General features: G+C 42.7%; 1 protein-coding gene across 3 annotated transcripts in view; it reads left to right on the plus strand.

Moving 5' to 3' along the window:
- The first annotated feature begins 377 nt into the window (after positions 1-377).
- The window catches only part of LOC141000435 (metabotropic glutamate receptor 4-like), a 138483-nt gene continuing 126701 nt past the window's right edge, over positions 378-12159 (plus strand). For all 3 annotated transcript variants that reach the window (XM_073471177.1, XM_073471176.1, XM_073471178.1), the window contains exon 1: positions 378-911. In XM_073471177.1, the coding sequence (XP_073327278.1) occupies positions 378-911 (534 nt within the window). The remainder of the gene's footprint in view (positions 912-12159) is intronic.

Raw genomic sequence — 12159 nt, forward strand, 5'->3', positions numbered from 1 at the left:
GAGGCAGGGAAGAAAGTCGAACTTCACACCTTTGTTCCTGCCTTATGAGAGCGCTCTCTGCGGACTCCCATCTCAGCTCGCCCTGTACTGTTTAGTTACCGCATGTAGCCACCACTCTCAGGTGCAGGAAGAGAGTGAAACACAAAGAGGAAAGAAGAAAGTGAGAGATGAAGAGAGCAGGGCTGCATAATTAGTATTACCCTGTTTGTGAGAGAGCTAGAAACCATGAGAAGAGGCTTCTGAAGACGACTGTGCTCTGAAAAATACTGCGGCTTACCTCCAGGACATTTGTATGTGTGTGTGGGTATATGTGTGCACACCTCTTTCATTTTCAAAGGACCTGAATTTGTATTTGGATGCGGATTTAGCCTTTCATTATGACTCTTCGAGGAGGCTTTGAGAGAGCCTGGATTGGCTGCCACAGAAGTGTCTGCTGCTGGGTGTTGCTGCTGACTTGTTATTTCTTGATCGCCTTGGCAGCCAAGCCCAAAATGCCAGGCCACACACACCTCAATTCAATACGCATTGATGGGGACATATCTCTGGGTGGGTTGTTCCCAGTGCACGCGAGGGGGAACGATGGCAAAGCCTGCGGAGAGCTGAAGAAGGAGAAGGGGATCCACAGGCTGGAGGCCATGTTATTTGCCCTGGATCGTATCAATAATGACAACGAGCTACTGCCTAATATCACCCTCGGGGCCCGTATCCTGGACACCTGCTCCCGGGACACCCATGCTCTGGAACAGTCGCTGACATTTGTTCAGGCACTGATTGAGAAAGACTCAACTGATGTCAAGTGTCTCAGCGGTGGGCCGCCCATCATCACTAAGCCAGAGAGAGTGGTGGGAGTGATTGGTGCATCTGCCAGCTCCGTGTCAATCATGGTAGCCAACATATTGCGTCTCTTCAAGGTCAGTTTCTCTCACAGCTTCTTTTCTTTACATTTTCTTCACCGATGATTGCACAGCACGGATGCATTATATAATTCCAAACAGCATAATGCCTAGAACGCTTTGAGAGCTCAGACTTTCAGTTCACGATGTCATTATCAACCCCTTTGTCAGCAAAGTTCCCGTTAATGGAACAACATGAACACAAAAACATATAATCAGTTTCTTCTGACATTTCCCAGTCTGTTTTTTTATGGCCTTGCCCTTTTTATTTTCCTACGAAGCTTTTAAATCATATTCAGACATTTTCTTTTCTGACTGTCCAGAAAACTATGCACTGATCATTACACCATAATTCTCCTCACTAATGACACTAATTTGCCAAGAGTCCTCAGTGTTGCCTTCTTCTCATTAATTCGAGGAAGCCATGCATGGCACCACAAGCTCATCGCGCTGCTATTGAATATAGTCCACAAAATGAGCCTCTGTGTTGTGGCTCACCAGATGCAAATATAATGTGCAAATGAGTGCAGATCATAAACAATATATGACAGGGCTTATGTAATACCTGCTCAGAGCTGTCAAAGCGAACTACAGGCCACGACCAAACTAATGAGCATAAGAACTGTGTCAAAACTGGTTGTCTTTTCAAAATAACAGCCCAATACTCATGCTAGACAAACTGCGGCACAAAGACAGCAGTTACTTATTGTAACCCCAGGTTCTAGGAATACAGGTGAGTATCTCTTATGGGCTGTTTAGGCTTATTATACCTAGTCTAATATATATGAATATATTTAAACCATATGAGCTGAGCATAAAGTATATGAGTACACGGGTAAAGCTCCCATTTGTGTTCCAATTTTAGAAGTACAATATGCAGCCATTGCTCTATTCAAACAGACTCTAGCCTATTAAATGTGAATATTTGTGTCACTCCTACATCCTTGGAGATTTTTTAGAAACACAAGGCTGGCGTCAGTGTCCAGCCATCACAAGCCCTCGTCCTCTACATCCACAAGTGCAGACCTGTCACACAACTTTCACCATCAGGGGTATTATTATCATCCGCTGAGCGGAAAGGACATTGGTGACATATCTCACACAGGAACTGTCTCATTGCTCAGCACTGCAGAGGCAAGCAGTAGCCTGCCTTCAAAGATAGGTTGGCCAATACACTGCCCCAGCACTCCACATCACATGCCAACATCCTGTCAGCCTGCACAGGACTTTGTTTTATATATAAATCTGTAGGTGATGTTTCAACAGCAGGCTGTCAACAACAACCTGTCCACAATCAGACTTTCAACTAAAGCAGCAACACTGCAGTCATGTTAGCACAGAGCACAGGAAGGAAGAGATACATGCACACATCTCCAAAAAGTAAGAAATAAACTTGCAGCAGTCAACACCTCATGACAATGCTGAGCATTTACCCAGAACTGCCTGAAACCTTGAAATGACTGCTACATCTTATGCTAGTGCACATCTCTCCACCCCCAAATGTTCCACCAAACAACTCTGTGGCCAGACTCCTTGCGGAGGGCACACGACTGCCCAGGGGAGGGCCTGTCCACTCACAGGCCTGCGAGACGTCTTCACACAGCTAATTGGCAAGCCTCTGTTTGGGCAAGATTTTGCCAGTGAGTTGTTATGTGTTCCAAACAGCATGCCAAATCCTGCAGTGGGAACAAATCATTTAGTTTTTTTTTTTGTTACTTCTCTAAAGGGCATTCAGCTGCCCCATCCAACACTCAGTGTTCTTGGGCAAAGAAGGAGTTATGTGCGAGCACAGTGAAACTCTGACTCTGATAGGGTGAACAGCTTAGATGGATTGGAGGGGCACGCAAATTATTCACCCCGTGGGTTGAGGTCAGAGGAAGCAGGGATCCATTTTTTGATGGACCATGGCCTTAGAGGTATCTGCCCAGTGGGCCTGAACAGCCTGCTTGACAGGGCCTCGAGCACGATGGGCAAATCCCACTGAGGGACAGAGGAAACACTATATTTCAAGAGGTGGTTACTGAAAACTCCCTCTTTCCAAAAAACTCCATGGATCTAGCTGGTACATACACTTTGATATTTGACACCGACATAAGTCTCTAGCAGAAGTAGCAGGAAACTCAAGAGCTTTTGCCTCAGTGTCTCTACTTACTTTACTTGGAACTTATCTTGGAGGATCACAAAAGCATTGGATGGCCGTGTACCACTGCTTGGTACAATCTTAGAATCTCCAGTCTGTCCTTGACATGATACAAGCACCGAGAGGCATCGTGAGCAGGCCATTAGCTGAGCATGTTCTGCATATCACAGTGCTGCTGCAGAAAGACCACGAGCTGCTTCTTTCTGAGTCTTTGCGTCAGCAGTGGGAGCAGATGGAAGGAGGGAAAACAGGCTTTTAGGTAAGAGAGTCTGTGCAAATGCATCCACCTACCAATGGCGAATTGGCTTACAGCTGACAAACACAGCGCTTTCACACTCAATTCAGCTTTAAAAAGTTTCAGAAAGTCTTGTGTCAGTGGCACATTTAAGGTTTGTTTTTGAGCACCAACATGGCACGCTCAGATTTAAACATAGATGGTAAACAGGCAGGTTGGTCATAGGGAAAAAGCACAATTGTTCCAACATTACATCAGAGGTTCTCTAGTGTGACTTTGTAACATTGTGATAATGAACTGTCACTTAAATACTGTTGCTAGGTCAGACAAACTTGACAATAACAAACATGGCAACGCCGGTCCCTTTAAGTGTTTTATAGATAGTTTCAGGGAGTCAGGCAATATAGCTTCAAGAAATTGACAGCAAGCAAGGACTACAGTACGTGATGGAAGGATATATTCATGATGTTTGGTCAAAATGACGTGCATTGAGGCCAAGTCATTCCTGTCTGAAGGAAACCAAGTGATGCCACCGTTACTTTTCGTAGAGGCCGACGATGACAAGATTATCAGTAAACATTGCTCCTGCGCTGCTGGGTATGTCCCCTTTACCCCTCCTGAGGGTTAATAAAGTATAGTAAAGTTGGTGTTGAAGTTCAGCTGACGGTGACGTCTATCCCACAGCCTAATCCACTCTTTACTTTTGACTAAATTCATCTTTGAACGCCTTTTAACTGATTGATAACTTGTTTTTCTTATGTGCACATAGCACATAATATACAGAATGTTTAACAGCAAACAGGAAAGTTGACTGAGGTTTATCCAGGTACCAAGCTTGCGTAACTGGTATTGGACCACAGGGTGAAAATGGGCAGCACTTAGGAAGCGTCAATTGTACAATAGGGAATGATCTGACCAACGTTTTCTATGGCTCGCTCTGAATCTGTTCATACGGCAAAAATCTGACAGATAAATGCTTAAACAGACACCTTCTACTGTCACTGAAATGGAAACACTGTATTTAACAACCACAGCAGGTCAGAGCAGCTTCCTCTGGCTTTTCTTTTATTTACTTTCTATTAAATTCTTTTCTTTGGTCAGTGTTTTTTTTCATAATGTCACACCAAATGCCAAGTAGATAGCATTAATTGCAAAGAAAAGGCAAAAAGGCTCACAACACTGGCGTCAAGCTTTCTTAAAACATCGTTCTCTCGACATTTATTCCTGTAGAAGTCCAAATTAACATGGAAGAGAACGGGGAAGCTTAAAAGCCTTTAATCAACTTATCTTCTGTTTTGCACTCGACAGGCGGAACAATTTTTCATGAATCACACTGATAGGGAAACAAGAAGCCATGGGAATGTGATTTGTATGGGGCCCAGATGCTGCCCCAGGTGAAAAGAAAACTAGGTTTAATAGTTTTTAATAATATTAATACTACACCAGGTCATGAGATGATGTTGCGTATGCATTTCAGTTTACTGTAGTGAACCAGATTCATGCTCCTTGTTGAAGCTAATTTGTGCCCTTGTTTCTGTAATTTTCTCTTCAGCATTTAATCATCATGCTAACAAATTTAATGATGTAAACAAGTTGATAAAATGTTCCCACTGTGCTTAATTTTAGCTCATCATCTCTACCATCCACTGTCCTCTGTTTTACACTGTTGCATTATCTTTGAGTTTACTTGATTGCATTGTTTCATTTAGTATAAATGCCCTGATATTTTGTTCAGGTGATTCTTACAAGAATGAAGCTGTTTAAGGAGAAAAATCTAATGTTACCGTCAGGAACAATCTTATTATTTTAAGGGTGACATCGCTGAAAGGCAACCCAGTCTCCCATGAGGGGATCAATAAAGTATTTCTGATTCTTTTTTCGGTTGCTAGTGCAACCATTCGGGAATTTACAGCAGAACTGAAAGAAGAAATAACTTGCATACCTAATATCTCACAGGTCCACCTACATTTCTGGCTACGCTACCGGTCTGCAGTGCTTTCACTCGATCGTTTAATACCAAATAAAGCAGCAGGTACCAGGAACCATCTATAACTTCTGACGATGGAAGACCAACAATAAATGAGTTGAGTCGAGGGCGACACAAACATTGCAGTAGAACTGCAAACTAGATGGATGTTTTATTGAACTGGAAATGATTTTTTTTTTATTTTCACATGGCTCTGGAGGGAATGCATGAACTTCTGGTGAGTTTGGAAGAAAGTTACTGCTCATTCTCTGGTAGTTGTCCAATGCCATTATGAATATAAACATATCTCATGAGGCACAGAAAAAAGACTGATGGTATCTATGGCATCAATGTAATAATATCCTAGGGAGGTTTTTTTCAGTACCTGTCACTATACACTTTAAATGTGGCCTATTTTTTTCTCCAACAAATACTATATGAATTTCTGGCTGTAAAAGTCTGCAGGACCCATCAAAAACCACTCTGCTGCAATTAAATGCAAACCTCTGTTCTTGCCGTAAGGATATTGACTAAAAAGTAAAGCTAATGTTGAACACTCACATGGCACAGCATGGCAGGTTCCGGCTCTTTTCTCCATCATTAAAGTCACATAAAACCATAAGTAGGACTCCCCTGAGTGGTGGAGAAGGTTTCGCTGCTCACCACTTCCCTCTAATGACTTCAGAAGTCAGGCTCGACTTCGTCCTTCAACCTTTTAATCTAATTTCTTTCCTCTACCTGAACTGATGGGTTGAAATCAAACTCAAGATGCATACAGATTGTTTTGTACAATGATTGAAGCATTAATAAGCTGTTATGAGGCGCGTCGTTCACATAATCGATTAGTCGTTCAAAAGAGAAATAAGTTGCAAACTATTCTGATAATCGATTCAGTCAGAAGCAGTTTGAAGATGTCACTTGACGCGATGAGCATTTTCAGAGACTAATCGATTTATTGTACAAATAATCGGCAGGTTAGTTGGTCATGAAAATAATAGTTCATTGCAGCTCCTACCAAGGTATTATGTGTTGATCAGCACCTGCATGCGGCTTTTAGTGCTTTGTGCTGGTTCTTTGCAGCTCTATATTTGTTTCTTGTGCAAATGTCATGTTTATTTGATGATTTAACACATGCAAAGAGCACTCGCATGAAAGCATATGCTACATAATATACCCTCGATATAATTTTGGATCTGATGCTGCCATCCTCACTTCTCTGAGGAAGAATTTGAAGAATTTGTTTCCTGACAATAATTGGCTTCGGCCTCTCAATGGGTTTTTCAGCTCCTTACTTTTGGGCTTGTCCTTATCCTCCTCACAGTCTTAGAGTGGCTGAGGGCGAAGTGTTTGCTCAGCACTTCAGAGCAGGCAGGATTCCGTCCCCATGGTGTGTCATGAATATTTTACTATATTGTTACGTAATTTACGCTCAGGGATCGGGGTTGAAAGCGCCCTCTCTGCATCCCCTCATGACTGGGTCCAGCGCTTGGTCTGTTCTCATCAGCTGAGTATTTTTTTGCTGCTGTATAAGCAGGAGCACAGTGCACCAGAACTTGAGGTAATTAGTGGCTGGTTGCTTATGATACTCAAGACAGAGTGAATGTAATTAAAATCCCAAGCTTTTGATTGTGTCTCTTATAGCTCACTTTAAACATCTATACCGGCTGGCTTGAGGGATATTGCTGCAGCAGTCAGAAAGTGCAGTAGCATGCACTGCGTTTCAGGTATCGAAGCTGAGTTGCTGAGACAATCATAAGCTCTCAGACAAAGAGGAGGGCGACTTCCACACGGCAGCTCTCTAAATTAGGTACAAGCAGGCAGAGCCAGTGTGCAGGACTAAGTCTTTCCTCTGTGGAGGAGTGAGCTTGGAGCTGTGGAGACAGATGGAAGGAAGAGAACAGGGAAGGTAGCTATGTATACTCAGAGCAGAATGAAGAGGGTTAACTAGTTGCTTGTTGTGCTGTCTGTGAAGCAGAGACCTTGCATCCGCCTCTCTCTTCCCTCATTAGAGACACAGGCAGAGGCCCCTCAGGCACAGTGCCTTCCTCCCCCTCAGCATTTCAATGTGTTGAGACAGGGCTCTTATTGGATTACCCCCACAGCCTACAGTGAGGAAATGCTGAAAGCTTTAGAAGCTATCAGAAACATGCACACATGTGCTTTTCACTTTCACTTGTTAATGGTCACATAGCCAGGTACAAATCATTTTCTGTTGCTGTCAGCATCAAAATGTTGTATGTAAACTGCTGCTGTGAAGCTACAGATATGCTTTTAAAAAGGGTATAAGCTGACTGTAAAGCTAAGTTTTGCCAATGCCACACGGTTGGAAAAAAGAAGGAATTTGACGACTTTGGGCTCTAGAAACTTCTGATGAGCATTTGTCTTTTCTCTGTAGCCTAATTTAATTATCAATTAATTGTGAAAAATAATGTCTAATCAACAATGAAAAAAATATTGTTAGTTGCAGCCCTTCTAATCACACATCGTCCAGACACGGACTGACATTAGTATTCATCTGAAGCCTTTTTTGACCTGAAAAATTGAAAAAAGTTCAACATTGACTCTTCTTTCAGTTTTGTTGTCGTCCAACTCCTGAGGGAAAATCTGTCCCTTTCGCTGCTTAATGCTCCACTATCCACCAGCTAGTTGCTAACTCTGCTGGATTTAGGCCTGAAACACTGTCAACGCAAGTATGCAAACGCAAAGTGCTCCAAGCTACGCAAAATTGATTTCACATGTTGTTGCTTTATGGAATGTGTCACCTAAAAAAGTAGTAAAGGCGATGCAGGCACGAGCTGCAGTCTGAGCGTCGCAGCCTGCGGGTGCTCTCGTGTGAAACAACAAGAGAAAGCTAAAACCTTTGTGTTTGGTTCACTTACACTCAAAAATAACCACAGCTTACCAGTTTGACAAGGCTGTGGCCAAACATGTCCATATGCATCAGCATATTTATGACACTTCATCACCTCTTCTCCTCCCTCCTTGTCTTTTTCTTTTTCTATTCCTTCGTGCAGTCGGTACAGCAGTACACATTCCTCCACAGACACATTGTTTGCTACTAAGGTCATGGAAACGCTATGATTAGCACTACATTGCACCTTTGAGGACTGACGTTTGTAACCTCCACCTGTGTGTAAGAGCGCGTGTTGATATGCTCACTGGGAATGCGCTTTTCAAAGGTTCAACCAGATGTCAGCAGACTCACAATAATAAAAACATGCATACATTTTGTAGTGATTGTTGTGATCAAAGAGATTCATGTTAGTCAGAGTGCAATACAGCTCGATGCTGCACCCTGACTTGATAGTGCTTTATCAAACCTGGACAGTGCTCCCAAGGTGTGCCCTGTCACCTTCACAGAGCCTCAGCACCCTGGAACTGGGTGGTAATTGTGGAGAGAGAGAGGTCTGGACATGAGAATTGATTCTGACTGCGCTCACTCCCTTTCTGTGCTAAGTGTAATTTGGTGCACACTACGCTACATTAGTTCATCCACGCAGCCCAGTCCCTGAAACCCGCCCGCCCGTGCCCGACAAATCCCATGTACTCGCCGAAACTTCCACACAAGGAAAGTCCAACAAACAGGGAAGCGAATCAAATAAATGCCTTAAAAACAAGCAGCAAGCAATTGTGTTCACAGACCAGTGGGCTTCCACGGTTTTATCTGTGCCCCTCAACTTGACTTTTACAACTGAGCAGGCCAAATCCATGAAGCTGTCTTTTTCGACCCCAGATTGCAGACGTCCCTCATCTACCATGCTCTGGCTACAGAGACGTAGCTCCTTTAGTTCAGGATTAGTTCCGATTCGACTCACTTTTCCCACCCAAGCCCAAGCGGTCAATTCTCAGGACAGTCATGTGAGAAGGCTGCCCAGAAGCTTGCCTTTTATTCTTGGCACTATAACTATCCCCCGTCTCCTGCCGTTTGTAAACCCCTCTCCAGGCAATCCAATCCGAACCACTGCTGGTAATCACCAAGCACGGTGACAAAAAGCTACTATGTGGCTGTCTCCTCCTGTGCTTTCTCTTTCTTGACATGTTGGGTTTCACTCAAATTAATTTCTGGCATTTAATTAGTGTGCAGTAGCATGCCTACTGAGGGAATGCTGGCAGGAGGGGGAAATGGCTTTTCTTTTTTAAATGTATGATTTCATTCTGCAGAGCACTGCTGTGAAATTCTCAAAGCCGAGAGGGACAAGGAAGTGGAAGAGCACAACAGAAATGCCAACAGGGTTCGCTTGTGTCCTCTGTGTCGGAGCTGCAGTGCAATTGCAATTCTCCAATCTTAAACATTTAAAGATGTGCATCTGGTACCCTGCCCTGGCTTTTTGAGTAAAAGTTTTAAAAAAGAAGAAAAAAAAATCACATTGTCAGAGCAGAACCCAACAAACAGAGCAGAGCCAACATAGCTTCCTTGAAACGAACGTGGGATTAAAGGCTTGGAGCTGTCTCACCTGCATAATCTCACCATCAACCCACCCATCCATCACTGTCCTGCTGTATGAGGCTGCGCTGCTTACCATTTACTCAGACTTAAACAGAGGTTTGAAGCCACAAGGAGGAGAAGCCAGAAAAACCTCGAGTGGCTCAAAAAGATTTAAAATTAGATGTAATCAATGGTGCCATGACAGCTTCCGTATTGATTTTTGGCCAGTGGTTTTTTATTTTTCCTCAACTTGAGAAGTCAAAGTGTCAGTGTCAGCTGGTGAAAGATGACTGATGAACGGAGAGCTCACTGATTTCATTAATTCAGCACAGCAGTTTCTAAATTTTTCTTCTTCATGAAAAAAAAGAGCAAGAAAAAGGTCAATATTATATATATATATAAAAAAAGTCATACAGCTGCTGCAAAGCCGCCTGAGATCTTAAAGGGATTGTTCTGTCAGCCTGATGCCAGCCGATGTCCTCATCCTACCCTGCAGTGGGGACAGAAAGAGAAAGTTTTGGCCGCCTTCAGGCTAAGCAGCTTGGACGTCGTCCAGCCTTCCAGCACATGAGACAACATGGAGGCCCCCCCTGAGTCACTGCTGTGTCACACAAAGGGACTCGCTTTCTGGTCAGAGGCAGTTGGGATTTACCATGAAAACAGAACATTCAGGCTATAATTTTCAAAGAAATAGGGCAGGGACAAGTGGGTTCTGTATTTTAAACCCTATCATTTTGTTTTGTTTGAAGCACTCTGATATTGAAAAGAGTCATGATGAATGTAACTGATTTTATGCCCCAGTAAGGAAAAAAAATCTTCATTTTATTTCCTGTTCCCTACTAATTTCTGTTGTGAATGACAACATTGTTTGCTATTTCTTCTGATTGCCCTTACACTCAATGTAATTAGCCACACAGCTAATTACATTGAGTGTAACATGCTCAGCGACAGTGCTAACATGCCAGTATTTAGCAGTGTTTTAATTCATTAATGTTCAGCATCTTTAACATCTTAGATTACCATGTTAGTATGAGGACATTTGCTAATTATCACTAACACAAAGTACAGCTGAGGCTGGTGGAAAGGTCATTAAATCTGCAACAAATTTATGTTAAACAAAAATGTTAGACAAATTAAAATTTTAACCAGATGATGGCGCTAGAGCAGGGGTCACCAACCTTTCTGGGAGTGGACTACAAAGCATGTGTTATTAACAAGGGCAGACTGTCCACTAGTTGATCATGGATGGTGTTGTTCTCCATCCATGATAAACTACTGGAGGATAAAAAAAATCGAAGTATAAAATTGATTGTAAAATATACATGGGTCCGCCAAAGAAAAGTGTATGTGTGGGAAACACATATACAACATATAGATTTAATAGTCTAGGTTCACGGTGCCCTGCCAGCGACTCATACAACATGGTCACTGCTGGCGACTAGGCACCAGTGGGCACCGTGTTGGTGACCCCTTGACTAGAGGAACAGTTCAGAGATATATAGGCAAGCTAGGGAACTGTCTCGGAACTGTGGATATCAGTTCAGTTCAGTTCAGAATGCTCATGCTCTGGAGACCACGAATGCTTGTACAAAAATTCATTTTCATTTTCATTCAATCCAGTTGTTGAGATACTCATCAGAGACGAAGGCCACTAGGCCGGAACGTAAGCATGTTGTTCGACACGGGCAGAATAAACTGGTCTAACTGAGATATCAACTCTGTCCTGAAGAAGGGTGTGTGTGCTACCTTTCTTCCTTTGGGTATTCATCCCTTTTGCCACGCCGATAGCATAGATAAAGCTGAGTTAAAACCATCCTCAAGAGGCTGGTGGTAATAGGACTAGGGTTAATAGTTACAGTGATACCATTATTGGATGTGAGGGTTGCTTCATTGCCTACAATCTATTAGCCATCCTGACAGTCATACTTGCGACTAGAAAAGACGTAAGCTATTACGTAGCACTGCATGTCGCCTTCAGTGATGTTTAATCCGACTGTTGCACGCCTGTGAAAAGCAAGAGGTAACAACCCCATAATTTTCCACAATTCCATCAACGTTCAGCAGTTAGGTGTAGCGTCAGGAAGATCTAATGAGAACAGTACTGGTGTCATGATTTTCTACTGATACATTTCTAAATTAATCCCATTGATTTTCTTGGCTGAAATCATTGAAACTGATTAACCTAATCTCACCCGACACTCTGAGAAATATATTTAGAACATGCTCCAGAGACATTATGCATTCATTTTTTTCTTTTTAAAGCCGCGGATCCATGCGAGGAGCGGGGCATTGATTAGCTCAACAAAATTTGCTTTTCTTTTAGAAGATTTTTAGAGACATGCCAAAAAAAATCAACCACAAAACAATGATGGCGTTGCTTTTCTATTTCAAAACATTGATTGTCGTAAGAATGAGCTGACACAAAAAAGGATGCAATGGTTTCAGTAACTGTGATAGCTGATATTTATTTATGCTAACAGGCAAAGATGAGATGAGACT

The sequence above is a fragment of the Pagrus major genome, chromosome 7 (genome assembly GCF_040436345.1).
Source record: "Pagrus major chromosome 7, Pma_NU_1.0".
Lineage (NCBI taxonomy): Eukaryota > Metazoa > Chordata > Actinopteri > Spariformes > Sparidae > Pagrus > Pagrus major.